General features: G+C 46.3%; 1 protein-coding gene across 1 annotated transcript; it reads right to left on the reverse strand.

Annotated features, from left to right (window-relative positions):
• Positions 1–12266: 12266 nt before the first annotated feature.
• Positions 12267–13986, reverse strand: LOC311522768 (interferon-induced very large GTPase 1-like; the record flags this gene model as incomplete). The annotated part of the gene is given in 2 exon segments (XM_084632236.1): positions 12267–13892; positions 13894–13986. Coding segments are annotated over 2 exon segments (1719 nt in total).
• Positions 13987–16886: the final 2900 nt, after the last annotated feature.

Below are 16886 nucleotides of genomic sequence, written 5' to 3' on the forward strand. Positions count from 1 at the left end.
GATCATCTAGTCTAGTCTGACCTCCTGTATAACACAGGCCAGAGGACTGCCCCATAATAATTCATAGAGCAGATTTTTTTTTTAAAATGGCCAAACTTGAATTAAAAATGATCAGTGATAGAGAATCCACCACGACCCTTGGTATACTGTTCCAATGGCTATTTACCCTCACAGTTAAAAATGTACAACTTATTCCCAGTCTGAATTTGTGTAGCTTCCACTTCCATGCATTGGAGTGTGTTATACCATCTCCGATAGAGTAAATATTTGTTCCCCATTTAGATACTTATAGACTGTAATCAAGTCACCCCTTCACCTTGTCTTTGTTAAGCTAAATCACTCTAAGGCATGTTTTCTAATCATTCACATGGCACTTCTCTGAACCTTTTTCAGCTTATCAACATCCTTTTGGAATTGTGGGCACCAGAACTGGACACAGGATTCCAGCAGTGGTCACATCAGTGCCAAATACAGAGCTAAAATAACCTCTCTGCTCCTACTCGAGATTGGCCTGGTCATGTTTCCCCGGATCACATTAGCTCTTTTGGCCACAGCTTAGTTAGGACTGCTGTGAGACTGACCCTTTTTAAGTCTGTTGCGTGGCTGACCATCCCATTTTAATGGGTTGGAAATGAACAAGCTCCCTAAAGTTTGTGTGGGAAGGAGAGGAAGGTCCCTGAAGGACATCCAAACACATGGGGAGGGGGAGAACTGAGACAATCAACAGAGCAGCCTCATACAGAAAGCTATTTTTGAAAATGTTAGTGGCTTCCCCCCATTTTCTGACTCGCTGTAATCACAAGGAACAAATGCATTCGCAAATGAATATTTGCAACAATCTGTTACCTGCATCCTAATACTGCAAACATAGCGCTTTAAACAAACAGCATTTAAAAATAAATTAGAAAGAGGAGCATTTGTCTACTTTTATCTGTCCTCCATTGAACGGAGAATTTATATTTTTCTTCTGAACAGACGCTGTCGCTCCAATTTTCATGAGAATGCACCCTCTCCAAAGATACCCCAGCTAGCTTGGTGGGCATTGCTGCTGGCAATTTGAAATTCTAAACTTGTTGTGGTCTATCCATGACCTGCTTGAGCCTGAATCCAAGTTTCCAGAGGCTGAGTTTAAGCCTTTTTCTCAGCTGCTCTTCTTCTGATTAGTGAAAGGCAAGAGATTTGACTCAAAAATTGGAGGGGATGTCACCCTTGACTGCAGATTCAAGATTACTGTAGCTTTGAGCTCCAGAAAATGAGGCTCTTTCTGTACCTGAACCCCTGTGAGGAAAACTCAGGAAGCCTAATAACAGCCAAGTTAAGGTTTATTTCCCCCTCTCTTTCAGAGCTCCCATTCATCCTTTCCTTCTCCCACTCACCGTCCTGTCTCCTCCCTTTCTCGTGGTGACTCCTGAATCCTGTAGTTTGTGGACCCAAGACTTAAGGAACCTCCTAAGAGCAAACTTACAGTCTCAGACTGCTGTAGTTGTCTGCACCTAGCTAGACACAACCGTTTGTCTGGCTCCTATTCAGACATGAAAAGAGAGCCAGAGTGCACTGTTACTACAATGGATCAGACAGACCAGAGGACCTGAAAGAAGAGTTCAAAGGTTGAACTCAGCTCTTTCTCCAGCAGCTCAGTCTAGGGGCAACTTCTGACTGTCAGCAACATGAGACCTTCAGACAGCGGGATGTACAGGTGTATAATGGAAGATGAGGATGTGAGTACTGGAAAGATTCTTCTGCAAGTGGCAGGTAAATGAACATGTCACAACGTCCAGAGGGGACGGCTTAACTCTGAGTTCATACTAACCTACCCATAGCCAAACAGATGTATTTACACGTTTCCCTATCTAATTGTGCAACAGCTCCTTTTCAGTGACTACACTACTTAGAAGTTTTCCTCAGGCTTTAATATGGTAATTGGTGACAGTGTTGAGCATCTGAACATGAAGTGTTCTAGGAGAGAGAGAAGTGTCCATATGTACTTATAAGGAACATACATTATCTATGTTTAGCTGTTTATGTATCACTTCTTGCCTCTCTCCAAAATGCTGATATTCGACACAGGTACAGATCAAACTCACAGTTCAAGTTGTAACAAGGTGTCTGTTTTATACTAATGAAGGTAATACATTCAACTGGTATGCCGAGAAGCACTTGTGAAGAACAAATCCGTCAAATGTGATAGGAGGTGTAAATGACCATGGGCTCTGATGGTGTGATTGGCAGTTGCACAGAAACACGTACATAAAGTGATCCTAGCAACTTACAAATGAAGTGATGGTAAGAATTAAGTACTGGAACAGAGGTGTAACACCTGATTGGTGCTGAATGAAGCAAATGGATGAAATGACTTTCTATTACTGCCTCCTAATTCTTCCCCATCTGCATTCACAGAGGTGACACTATTTGTTGGTTTAACTGTCACCCCAGGGACACTCTGAGCTCCTCTCCCCTTTGGGGCCTCTTGGGCCCTCGTTAACCTTAGGGGAAGGGGTGGAGGCTCATTTGCCTAGAGAAGGCTGGAGCAGCCAATCACGGACCAGACTGGGGGCTGGGAGAGGCTATGAAGGGCTCCCCAGGGCTCAAGGCACGCAGACCCCTGGGCAGGGCGGTGCCTGTGCTGGGTGCCCTGGCTACAGGGTTGGGGAGGGGTTCGTGCCCAGTCACAGAGCAGGCAGGGCCCCAGGCAGTGGCAGGGGGAGACTGCCCCAGGTAGATGCTGGGGACTCAGGGGCAGCATGAGGTTGCGGTGCCTAGAGCCAGCCACAAGGGGAGGACAGGAGTTGGGGGCTCCTGGGATAGGGAGCTAGGAGCAGAGCTGGGCCCTATCTGGAAACAGGAGCTCCCCTCAGTCCCTGCTGCTCCCCGTATGGATACATGTACACTGGAGCTGGGAGCAAGCTTTCCAGCTTATGGAGACAGACGTGCTAGCTCTCCTGGAGCTATCATGCTAAAAATAGCAGCATCGCAGAGGGTAGACTGGTAGCGGCTTAAGCTGGTCACCAGAGTATAGACCCACCCCGAACCCCTGGACACTGTCTATCCGAGCTGGGAAGCATGTGGTGCTCAGAGAGAGGGTGTGAGGGGTTGGATCACGGAAACCCCCTTTGGGACTGCCCTTTGATGTGCCGAGACTACCTCTGAGCCCGTTTTCCCTGACAACTTGGGACTTCAGTGCCCTGCCTGGTTTAAGCCAGACACGCTAGCCTGCTACAAACACAGACCTAGTTCTGAACTACGTCCCCCAAAAACTGCAGGAGTAACTGAAAACTGCTTAAGAAGTGCTCCTGTCTCCAGAACTCTCAGTGGGGTCCAAACCACAAATAAATCCATTTTACCCTGTATAGCTTCCAAGCTTTCTCCCTTGTGCGTGACTGGAGAGGAAGATTTTGTAACAGTTACAAGGGTTTATACCTTACTGCTTGTGATAATATTGGTTGTGAAGAAGCCCAACAACCTCCAATAAAAATGTATAGCGTAGGTGTTAGCTAGAGAGCAAATCTAAGTCCTACTCATGTACCCCACTCCCCAGATGGTTCTGTTTGTGAGTTATATCCCTTCCCCCGACCCTGTGTTTGTCTGGTCTATTTAGAATTGCTCCTCAGACCAGCACTGTCCACCACCCTCTATTTGTATAGTTCCCAGTACAACGGGGCCCCGATCTTGGTTGGCCAATAGGTACGACTGTAACACACATGATGAATAACAAAGGGGAAGAAGTTTAAATCTGAGTGATAAAAGAACAGGTCATTTATTGAAAACTGCCAGAGTAAGGAGGACTCTCTGCCTCCCCGCATGATGGCATGTGACTAGAAATATGGGCAACAAACACTCCCCACATCTCTTAGGTGTGTCAGCACCTTATAGCTACAGAGTGACTGATAGGATTGCCCTGGAGTCTCCAGGAATTCAAGATTAATCTTGAATTAAAAATGATGTAACATGAGGAGGCTACCTCCAGGAGTACATCCAACCACAATTGGCAACCCTAGTGACTGACTAGGCTAATAAATGACTCCCCTCCCCAGAGTGGGACTTTAACCTGATTGCTAATAACTGATCCAAGGCTGTGCCTGAGGGGAAAGGGAGTGATGTGATTGGCCTAAATCTGGATTGAACCTGGTCTGATAAACTCAGTTCAGTTTCGCCAGACACAATCGGATCACCACTGTTAATTCTGTAGACTCAGTCACAGCTCAGTAGTGACATGGCCCTGCCATACCAGCATCCTGGCTGGGAGCAAGTCCCTGGGAGCAGGGGGAGAGCAGAAAGATATCGGTGTCCCGAAGCAGCTGCTCTTGCCCTGCCAGTCACGCTCTCTGATGAAGGACAGTCTGAACCTGAGCTCAAACCCTTTCAGTTTCTTCTTGGTTCATGACTGGATACAAATAGAGCCTATGACGGTGCCAAGGGTCACAGGAGAGGGGGATGATATGCGCTCTTTAGGGATGTGACTTCTTCTCTTCTGCCAATTTCCTGTAAACCCAGAGGGACACTGGCCATCGGCTCTCCCCAAAACACTTATTGAAATGTCTGACTTACTATAAGCATCCACTGCATAACACAGACACTTCGTTGGGGGATGGGATCTCTTTAGATTCTCACACAGACTGTGAGGTAGATACTAGGCTGGCCAACCTAGGGAATTAGCTCTCGCCACTCAGGAGCACCCTCTGCAGGTGGTGTCTTGCCCACAATTACCTGCCCTTTTCCAAGCTCCACCACATTAGGCCCTACATCCCTCCCAGACAATGGCGTACTTTCCTGGGATACTGCCCTCTGGCGGTACCCCACTCTCTGGGTTCTGCCCCTCCAGGGAACTGGCTACCCCTAATCCCACCACTCGCCTCTGTGACCCACTGCTGTTCTTCACCCTAGCCCCTTTCCTCAGGGCCACAATGCAGTCTGAACTGGCCACTCATCATCAGCAAGGGGGTAGACCTGCTGCCTCTTTCTCCCCTGGCTGCCCCTCCACAGCCCTAATACCTCCTCAAGGCCCTGTATCAGGCCCTCAGCCTGGGACTTGGTCAGGCCAAAACTCCCCCAGCTCCCCCAAAACTTCCCCAGCACTGCTCTGTCCAAGGTACCTTTCCCTATCTAGGCAGCCAGCCCCATCACCTCATTCAGTTTTCTCATTTTTTTCAACAGTCACCCTGTGCAGCCTCATACATACTGCCATATCAATACCCCGACACAGGCCTGTGGATAAGGCTGATGTTGCAAACTTTATGTTCTGGGTTTAGTGTATGTGTCGAAGGGGGTCACACACTAGGTTGCTACTGTCGGGTGAACTTATTTCACACCCCAGAGGATCCTCACATCCCTCCATTCCCACCCACAAGCTTCCTGCATGCCACGCTCCCATGCCCCTCAATTTCAGGGGCTCTGTGTGCCCCCCAAAGTCCCTCCTCCTCCCATACTAACCCCCTCCCCCGTTTTCCCCTCCAATGACAGCAGCTCTCTGTGACTCCCATTCCCCCCATACCAGGGGCTTTGTGTACCCCATTCCTCCCCCAATAGCAGGAGTTCTGAATGTGCTCCCATTCCCCTACCCCCCCACGCATTCTCCTTCACTCCTTCCATATCAGGGTTCACTAATCTTCCCCCCACCAGGAGCTCTGTGTGCCCTCCATTACTCCCTCCCTCTAAACCAGGGCCTCCCTTCACTCTCAGTCCAGGAGCTCTGTCTGCCCCCCATTCCCAACTTCCCTCCATGCTAGGGGTTCTATGTGCCCCCTTCCCCCTATCCCAGGTTCTCCTAATTTCATGCTGTCTGGAGTGGCTCACAACTGTGAGTTCCAATCTCAGGGCAGACTGTCAGAAAATAGGGCAGAGAGACCAACATGGTGGTGTGTTTTATAATTAGGGTGACCATATTTCCCTATGCTGGATATGATCACCTCGTAAAATTACTCGTGAGTTCACTGGCAATCAATCAGAATTATGCAGTACAAACCTTCAAATTAACATCAAGTTGACTGAGCCTCCATTAAAAAGAAATACTGCCTAGTTGGATTCTTTTTATTTACCTTCTTATCTTGAAGGCTTTAGGGTTCCCATTTAGGGGTATGTGACACCCCCCCACACACACACCTTCCCACACCTGCAGGGTGAGGTGTCACACACACACACGCCCATACACCTCTCTCACATGGGTGTATGTGTGTGTGACTGATGGACTCGACCCTTTCCCTGCCTGGTGCTCTTTGCCCTCCACACCTGGCTGGGCCCCCGGGTCAGACCTGCCTCTCCTGGTACCTGGTGCCACATCTTACCAAGGCAACACATGGATGGGGGCACGCAGGGTCACATGCCCCCCGCCCTCTATTTCTGCCAGGGCTTATACCAGAATGTGGCCACCAGCAGCCTTTTGGCACTGTGCAGGAGGGAAGGGACAGGAGCTGCTTCCAGCCACAGGGGAGGAGTAGAGGGGAAGTGATGACCTGGCCCTTGTCTTTGCAGAGCTCATCTCATCTTGTTCCCCCCACCGTGGCTGGAAGCAACTTGTCCCTTCCTGCCCACACAGTATCATAAATCAGCTAAGACCTCCATGCTTCTGCTGGCCACCAACATAACCTAGATGCCTTCTGTCCCCCCCGGCTACAGCATGGGAAGGAAGGGGTTAAGCCTTAAGAATGCACTGTGCACCAGGGCCCAGGTAACCTGATTGCAGAGGCTTCAGAGAACCCTGCCAGAGAGGTAGCTCAGCAGGAGAGGGTGCCTAGGGGACAGAGCAGCGCCACGCTCCCTGGGGGCTGGACCCAGCGCAGGGGGTGGGGTGGGCAAAGAGGGTACTAAGCCCCTGTCCGGGGGCTGCGGTGAAGCCTGCAGGGTCAGGTTGGGAACAGGCTGGAAATTGTTTCCCACCCCAGTCCAGAGCTTAGCGGCTTCCCCATGCATGCATTGCCCAGGGCTTTGGCACATGCAGGGCTCGGCTCCTCCTGGCCAGTGTCCCGGGCCGGAGGGTCTTGGGCTTTCCCGGGGTGCTGGCCCAGCCAGAGGCAGTGGGGGAAGGAAGGAGTCTACCGGCCAGACTATTGATAAGTGTAGTATTCCGAATAGGAGCTCATTCTCCGCACAGCGCTGGGAGTGGGATGTGTCCTGCTGTGTGTGTGTGGGGGGTGATATAGAGGAGCAGCAGGACTTGTGGGGGTGAAGGGGCAAAGCAGGGAGAGGACAGTGAGAGACGGAGCATGTAAAGGGCCGATGGGTGGGCAGCAGAAGTGACCTATAATCAGCCACTGCCTGGTACTTGCCCTCACTCTCCAGCCACTGCAGCTCACAGCACACAGCTAGGGCTGGCCAGAAACGGGACCGGGAGCAGGGCCCTGCTGGTTGAGAGCCAGCTTGCAGCAGGGGCTGCGCTGACAGACCAGCAGGGGGAGCAGCTGGCCCTGCGCACTGCATCTTATCCCTGCCACCAGCTTTTCATCCCCACCCCCATCATTGGTCACTAGACACCCCCCACCCCCCCCCACACTGGTGGGAGGATGGCTCGCAAGCAAGGATCCGGCCAGCAGCAGGACTCATTAGTACTGATGCATGCGGGGAGACTGAAAATATGGGATAGTTTGCCCGTTTTTAAGAAAAAGTCAGGACAGCTTAAATACGGGATTGTCCCTTTAAAAACTGGACATCTGGTCACCCTATTTATAATTATATTTCACCAAACCAGCAACAAATATAAATTCCTGGATCACTGGACTAGTCTTACCATGGAGTTACAGACAGTCTCCTTAAGCTCTCCAGCCCATCTCACCACGCAAACAAACTGCACTTAGTGATAATGGTCACATAAACCAAAAATCACACCACATCAGGTTCCTCCCAGTTCCAAGAAACCAGTCACTTCCCCCTCATCAATTGGTACTCTGGATCTTACACCAAGGACAACACTGGTAGCCAATGCTATAGTGAACTAACTATAGGTTTATTAGCTGAGAAAAATAAATGTGTTATTGAGAGGTTAAAGCAGGTAAATTACATTAACAGGTGAGTCAAAGTTTGTGAACCCCAAAGGATAAAAGGGATGTAGTAATCTGCCAGTTCAGGGCCACCCAGAATAGCTCTGGGGATCTCCGTCTTCTTGTTTAGTTATTCCACCCTGTTAGAATCCAAACAGTCCAGAGATAAAGGATCTTCCTTTGAATCAGTACTTATAGCTTCTTCTCCACACAACAATCAGAGACATGTTCTTACTCACACAATGGCCAATTGCTTTGAATTTCGCACTCTTCATTTGCATTCAATGAGCTATTTAATTACAAGCTTAGACATATTATAACTGCCTGCCTTTACATTATAATAAGAATAGATACATGAAAAGAATACAAGTAACATTCCATTCGTTTCATGAAGTTCTAACATCTGAATACACTCTTAGATTAACACACACTTTGATCTAGGTCTATTTAATTACCAGGCATGCGTAATGCAAATGTAATGTAATAGTAAACAACAAGATCTAGTTAGGCAAAAACAATGCAATTAACATCTCCTTTGATCTCTATTAACACACAAGTGAATTGGCCTGAATATATAGTAATACATTTAACTCCTTTGATAGTCACACACAAGTGAATGGGCCTATGGCTCTGGCCTGGCTTTGTCAGCATCACACCTGCCACCAGGAGTTATGTGAGCCCTTCACACCAGGGTCCCGCATTCTCCCCCCCATGCCATGGGCTGTGTGCATGCCCCTATTCTCCCATCTATACATCCCCATTCCCTCTTCCATCCCTCCTCCATATTATTTTTTTCTGGGAGATGAGTCATTCAGGTGGCCAACATCTTAAACTCCACTAGGATGCCAGGAACTTCATTTCTCCCTCATATTCAGTTGACTGATTTCCCCTCAAATCAAAAGGGTTCTGGCCATTGGTGCCCAGGGCACCACCTGAAATTTTGGAATTGATCAGATGAGGCATTTAAAAGTTATCCCATTACAGACAGAGAGACAGACAGAGAAATGGCACCAAGCGGAGTGTAAGGGCATCGCATGCCTGGCCAAAAAGTGACATTTCTAGGCCTTTTTTTTTATCCCTTGGAGAGGGCAGCATCCACCACTTCCCTTCCTCGCCCATCCCCCCAGCGTAAATGGAGAAAATTTCTCTCATCAATAGCCAGCAAAGCTCAGTACGGATGCACAGGGGCAGCCTCTTCCCCATGGTGGAAACTGAGGTGGGCTAGACAGAAATGTGGAGGGCTGCGCTATATATCTTGTGGGCACACGTACATATTTATTTGTCTAACAATGCGCACTTTAATGTCTCTTTTATCCATGTTATCCTCAAAAGGAGAATAAAAATATACACAGATCAGTTTTAAACTTTATCTATGGCAGCTACCTGGGACAACATTTATTCACAAAAAATCAATAGGAAAAGATAATTGTACTTAGGATGCTCCTCTCTCAAAACCTCGTCTCACACTCCTGTAAACCATTTCTCATTTAAATTTCTTTGAAAATTCTTGATAATTATACACAAAATAAATCAACGTCAGTCAAACATGGCATTTTAGAATTTCATTTTATGAAGCTCCTGGTTGGCCTGAACTGGGACTTATACAGTATCTGGCTAACAAGCAAATGAGATCAGGCAAAAATCGTAGGACAGTAAATAGTCAAATCATCGGCATTTATATGTCAGTGAAAGTCAGGGCAGTGAAGCTCAGCCTTGGCTGTCACAGCTCACTTAAAGCAATTTTAAAATCATGTTTGGCTACAACAGGAATTACTGAAATGTTCATTCACATCTTTATAGACACTTTCATCCAGAAGGATCCATTTGGATGTTACAGACAGGAGGGAGCAGGGGGGAGGAAACCCAGGCAAGCATTACCCAAAAAGGCAGTATGTGACATTCCAGCTGGGACCACAGATTTCTTAGCACCACTAACTACCTTCCCTGGCTTCTCCCCACAGCACCCCCATGCAGAAGGGTAGCAGGCAATCACAGGGCAAATAGCCAATGCACCATGGCTTCTTAGCCTTACTACCCTGGATGAGATATGTGTGCGGGGCAGTGAGCAGAGCAGAGAGAAAGACCATTCCCAGGGATGGGGTGGGTTTCCCATGGAGCCTCAGTGTCTGTTGGGTTTGTGGGGATTCCCTTTGAAACCTCAGGGTCTTTTGGGGTTGCCGCTGCATCCCTCCCTTCCCCATTACATTATGCTGCAAACCTCCCTCATTGGTGTTTCTGAAGTACTTTTTCCCGCCCATGTGTTACCCCAGAGAAGACGAGCATCAGGGCCAGGCTGTTTGGTGTCAGATTAGCCATAAAAGCACAGGATATTGATCCTCTAAGTAGCAGAAGTGGATGGCTGGCATTCGGGGGCTCTTGGAGGGAACACTCATGTGGGAAAGGTTTGCAGGTCACTGGATGGTACCACTGTATCAGCAAAATGCAGTGGTGAGGACAAATTGGGATTTTGGCGATTTGCTCCTGAAGACAGAGGTGCAGAATTTCCACATCTGGGTCTTTCCCGCCTTCTTTAATTTTGCCATACATCGATATGTGATGTGAAATGTGATGTGATGTGAAACGTGAAATAGCATTGTTTCTTTATCTTTTTGGAAGCTGCAACCTGTGTCTGATATTAAAAGAGAATCAACATTACATTTAATGGAAATTAACTTCTGTAACTTTCCATTCACAAAAGAGTTTCTCGGCCTGTTTTTGATTTCAATGTAAAGGCTTCCTTTAGGCTCTCCAGTGCCTGTTCTTTGGTTATTTCACCCCAGTCCTCAGGGAGATGGGCAGGGAGAGCATCAAACTCCTCAGCAAACTGGTGATTGAATTCCTTGAAAACAAACTTCCAGTAATCGGAAGCTGTGATGCTGGGATCTGGCTGGATAAGCCAGTCTGGAAAAAATTTGCCATAATCTTTATAAGGATGAAACTCCCCTTTTGTCTCCAAACATCTGAATGTTTTATTTGAATCCACAGAAGAGGAGCATATATCAGAGACAAGTATTCTTGTTTTATTGCACCGATATGTCCCTAGTCCTTCAGGTCGGTGCACTGAAGCAAAATGCTCGTTATGCGCAGGAGCTCCTGCTTCACAGGGGACTTTACAGAACGGACACTGCTTCCCACAGCCAAACACTCGCTTGAAGATTTCATCCTGGGGCTTCACTGCAAGTTTTGAGAGTTTTGACTGAATTTCCAGATTTTCAAAAGTGGATAAAATTTGTTTTTCCAGATCAGGAATAAACTGTTCTATAAAAGCTGAAAATTGGTCTGCACTTGCTGTGTTTTTAAACAGTATCACTTCTAAGCTATCCCTGGGAATGACTAGATCCTGCTGCAGCTTTTCACACAAATTGTCTAAAAAGGCAGAGACTGTCTTAGTCCTCTCACCTTTGGAGTATTTCAGAACATGGCTGAATTTATTAATTATTGGGGAGAAAATCCTTTTCTCCAAATCTCCCAAACTCGCCTTCTCTTTGTAGAGCATTAACAAGTGTCTCTGTATCCAGGTTTTGATAAAATCTACATAATTCCTTGTGTATTGCACATAAGTGTTAAAGTCATTTTCTTCCAACAGCTGCTTCAGAACAAAGAATTGGAAAAATCTCCGGGTGCTGTACTCAACAGACCGTTCACTGCTGAGAATGTCATCCACGATTTCTGTCCCAAGTCTCTTGTTCACATAGTCCACCAGGGCAGGTCTCAGACACTGATCACAGAAATTCCAGGCCCTGTCCTGACACTCATCTTCTCTAAGTACAGAGCTTTGAACGTGGAGAGATACTGAGGTTTCAGTTTCCCCAGACGCTGCAGAGGATCATTTTCTTTAATGAATTCTTCATGCATCGTCTGAAATGCACGAGCTTCATCCCCCAAAAAGTGAAGCTTCAGGTCAACTGCAAAGCAGGCGGTGGTGTGAAGGTTTTGAACATCAGCCTGCTGAAGCCACTCGTTAATCATCCGCAACAACTCTCTGCAATAAGTTTCATCATAATCTGCTTTGCCATTTACTTTTCCATCAGTGTAACTATTGCACTCTTCTATTAAGGATTTAGCTAAAGCCTCTGTTTTATGCCAGCATTCCTGTGTCAAGAATTCTTTCACACCTGATATTTATAGTTTGTAACCTCTGAACACTTTTAAGTCTAAGTATTCCTTTTTCATTTTGAAATTTTTTGTTTAATAAGCACACAAGCTTTTGGCATCTTGTAACATCTTCCAGACTGCACTGCCCCTGTCCGCTAGGTCTCTTCTCAGCTGGAACTCCACATCTTCAAATATGTTGCGTCTCTATAAAGGAATAAGTGATAATTCTGACAATGTTTCTGTCCACATGTTCTCCAATTCCTCTTCCAGTTCATCATTATTTAATTTGCAGTTGCTTTTCCTGCAATGGTTCAGAAGCCCATCCACTTTCTCTTCAATTTTTCTCTTGTACTTTGACAGCATAGCATCTGTTTTGTGTTGGCCTTTTTTAATATGAATCGCTTCTTGCCACTTGCTGAATGAATAACTCTCCAGTTCATTCCTGAGACTATTGGCACTTCTTCTAAAATCTTCTTTGTACTTTTCTATCAGGTGCAGATTTGCTGTTCCACTTTCAAAATAAAGTTGTAAATGATTCAAAATCTTCTCTGCTTCTTGCCTCAGTTTTTCCTGTGCCTCACTCTTTAGTCTGATTGAAACATTAGTGTCTAGTTTATCTGGTGGCTGATTTTGGATGAAAGTTTCCTTTTCAGATACCCAGAAATGTATCTCCTTCCGAAAACCCCATTCCCACTCTGCATACTTCACAGACAGCTGGTTATAGGCTTCAGCAACAAGGCTGTTTCTAAAGCTGAAAATGAAGTTCTCATGTTTTACAGCATTCCACAGGCTCCTCACCCATGCAAGAAATAGGGGAATGTCATTGGGAGTTCTCTCTTGTGAACAATCTTTCAGAAATTCAAACAAATATTTCTTTAATTCATAAACCTTTTGACTGTATCCCAAATTCACTGGAGCCATGGGGGGGACTCCGTGCCACAGAGCAGGAATGTACCAATTGTGTTTTTCCAGATCATAATCCATAATATCAGAAAAGTTCATCTCTTTGCATTTCTTTTCCATGTTGGCTGCAGCTTTGGTCATTTCATTCAACTGTTCCAGGAGGTGTTTCCTGTCCCTCATGTTTTGTTCATGTGCAGACACATCACTGACCTTCTGATGCACAAACTGGCAGTTGGTTTTTTTCCCGATTTTCTCCATTCTGAGAAATGCATGGACCACAATTTGCAGAACATCTTTCATTTCAGTGGCATTCTCCATGGCCATGTTAAAAATCGTTATGTCACTCAGTCCAATCACTAGGGTGGCCAGCTCATTGTCATGTTGATAACTATCCTCCAGCTTGGCCAGTTCGGGGGCTTTCAAGCCTTCTGTGTCTATCACCAGGATGAAATCACAGCCCAGTTCCTGCTGAAAGTTCTCTGCCACTTTAATGAGTAATGTGAAGGCTCCTCGTGTACATCGGCCACTGCTCACTGCAAACTGCAGGCCGAACATGGTGTTGAGGAGGGTGGATTTCCCAGTGCTCTGTACTCCCAGCACCGTCAGAACCAGGATTTTGGACCTTCCCCCCAGCTTGGCATGAAGCTGACTCAGAACATCTGTTACCCACTGCAGTGAGATGTTGGAAACGTCTCCATCAATGATCTCCATGGGAAACCCTTCCAGCATGAGATCAGCTGCTATGCCTGGGAGATGGGTGAATTGCCTTTGGCTTTCTGCCATTTTACCTTCTTTAACCATTGAGCATTCCGCTTCATAAAACTGCCCCAACTCACACATGAAATGCTGCACTCCTAAGGAACTGGCAGAGATTAATTTGTCTAACTCTGCAAACATTTTGGGGTCATCTTTTGAGTTTTTTGCATTTCTCTTTATATTGATCCCATAGTTTAGAAAGATTCTCCCTAGTAATGTGATCCAGGCCAAACTTCATCCATTTCAGGAAGTAATGTTTCTCCATGGGAGGTAGTAGTCTTATTCCAGTAATAAATGTAATCAAACCATCAGTAAGGTCATGTTTATTCTGCTGAGCATGTAAATCCATTAATTTCTTTTTCAGCTGAGATTTATATTTCTCAAGTGGGGTGTCTCCTTACTTTCTCATTCTGCACAGCTCTTTTTCCACTTCAGCCAAGTTTCTCCATGTCTCCCCTTGGAGTCTCAGCTTTTCCCTCTTGTACTTTGCCACATCTTTGATTTGTGCAGTGATTTCCTTTGCATATGTGTTTGGGGTCTGACATTCCTTGTTATCCTCATCTACCTGGATGCCTAATTGACGTGCTGTCTCAGCCATGGCTTCTATACTCACTCTCTTGGGAGAAGATTTCATTATGGCTGCTATTGCAGACTGCAGAACTTTTACAAATTGTGCCTTATTTGTGGTACCTCCTTTCCACAGCACATGTGACTTGTTCAGTTTCAGCATCGAGGCTAACTTTTTCAGGAATTCCAGCGTTTCCTTGGCTTTCCCAGCCTGATTATTGAAGTGAAGCAGTATTTAGTGGCTGATCCCTGCAGAGATGATAACAGCGCATATTCTCTCTCACTGATGCTCTCAGTAACTATGAACACTGCTGAGGAGATCTCTGTTAAAAAGCTAAACTGCACCCAATGCGACTCAATATCTCCAAGCAGATTTGTAACCGCGACAGGTTCTGGGAAAAGATCTCAATTCCCCATCCCACCAGGGAAATACCAGGAAATCTCAACCAGCCCATCTGCGATTGCCCGTGGGACGTTCCCAGACTCCATGTCCCAGTGGACAAAGAAATTGTGGTGCTGCTGGGAGGGGCTGAGAACCTCATTGAGGAGGTGGGACTTGGAGAAGCTGCAGCTCCCCATCCGCACAAAGGAAATGGTTGGCATTGACGTGAGCACCAGGCTCTCCTCTCTGAACCCTCTGCTCTCTGCCAGGGAGTGCGGCCTCCACTTCCTCACCATGTCCCTCATGGCCCACAGCAGTAGGGTGCACTTGGGGGTGTCGAGGGCAGGTAGCAGCAGAGGGAGGGCAAACTGGCACATGGACATTTTGGACAGGATCTCCTGCTGTAGGAAACTGTCTGAGGAAAGCAGAATGGCACAGAGAACATCAAGGGGGTGCAGGGAATCACTGGTGTCTGTGTCACTGAGAAAAGAAAAATCTTCAGGAATATCCAGCTCTTCTTTGTCCATAGTTAGTGTTTGATCAGTGGGTGCCCTGTGCTCAAGGCTTGTGCTTCTTGCCATCCCATTCAGAGCCATGAGCTTCCTGAGGAAATGCCAAGGTAAATCTCCTGTTGTCTGAGGAGGGCAGTTCTTTAGACTTTCTGGTGTGATTTCCAGGACATCTCTCAGCTTTAGTTTCCTGCTTCTGTATTTCTCCATTTCTAACTTTGACTCGATGTACTGAAGGGCTTTTGGTCTCTCTGCAGAAAGGTAATACAACATAAACACTTTGTTAAACTGAAAATGTTTTCAGGTAGAACTCTTACTTTGGTATTAGGGCCATAATGTGAAGGAATTGCAATTATTAAACAAAAATCATGGAGGTCTGCATGCTCATTATAAGTGACAACCACTTAGAGGGGTCGTGTAGCTGGAGTACTGAAGCACCATTTATCTGGTACAACCTTCACAGATTTGACCCAGCTGTCACACTCTCAGTCATCCTAACTGAAATGCCACACTTATGGAGAGCTATGGAAATTCTTTCAGACAGGTCATGTATTCAACTAGAAATGTGGTTTTGGTTGGCCTAAAATTATTGCAATTTTGATATGAGAGGTTTCAGCCATTCATAAAATGGCCAGAGAAGAAGGAGGAGGTGGTGCTGCTGTTCCCTCCCCCAGTCCTCCCATAACATATAGCCCAGTGGATGTGGGAAAGCCAAGTTTGAAATCCTGCTCTGAAACAGGCCCCAAATTAACTTTTCTGAGTCACCAAAAATTTCAAAATATTTTAGATTTGGTTTGACGCAAACTAAATATTGTTTTTTAATGGTTTTTTTTTTTGGAACCACCACCAAACCAAACAAACAATTATTCATCCAGCTCTGCTCAGTTGCAATGCAGGCAATCCTTCAGGCAATGCATAAATTCTTCCTTCTTTCCACCTCCCTTGTTTACTACTTCACCTGTTGGTGTTCTTGTCACCACTTTTCTTCTCAGTACATCACACTAGGGCAGAAAGTGAGGATGAATATGCAGTCAGCTTAATGGCCCACACTAGCAGCATATTCTACCCAGGAGACAGATCCGCAAATGTTACAAAGGCTGAATGATGACTAGAAATTGTAGCAACCAGCATGGAACTTAGAGGGAGGGTCACAAGTTGCAGGAGGGAAGAGTATGGAGAAAGCACCAGCAGGTCAGTCTGTGTGCACATGGCTCGAATGCTAAGCTCCAAGTGCTGCAGCTCTGTAAATAGTTGCTTGAACGAAGGGCTGGCTTAGTTTAATAAGACTGGATCCTCACAGAGGAAAAGATTGATGGATGAAATTGAAGCAAATTGAGAACAAACAGACAAAGGCGTATAATTTAAATAACACCAATATCTTGAACAGTAGAGGTGTAGAAGCATTCGATGACAAAGTCTGTGAGTACGCTGTTCGAACATTATGCCAAGATGACCAGGCTCATATATGGTGATGAGGATAGAGCCATTGCAAAAACATGCAAGATGGAGTATTTAGGAAGAAAGGCGAAGATCATTTAAATATGTGCCTATAGAATTCAGTACCATGGCTTCAGAGAGATCTTTCTCATACCTGAGCGAGAAGATGCAATAGAGAAGCTTGAACCAAGCAATTCCCCTGGGCTGGACCCCATCTGTGACCATGAGCTAAAGCACTTTGGGAAGAAGGCTAGAGCCAGGTTGTTGGAC

Source organism: Lepidochelys olivacea (genome assembly GCF_965140295.1).
Source record: "Lepidochelys olivacea isolate rLepOli2 genome assembly, chromosome: 6".
NCBI lineage: Eukaryota > Metazoa > Chordata > Testudines > Cheloniidae > Lepidochelys > Lepidochelys olivacea.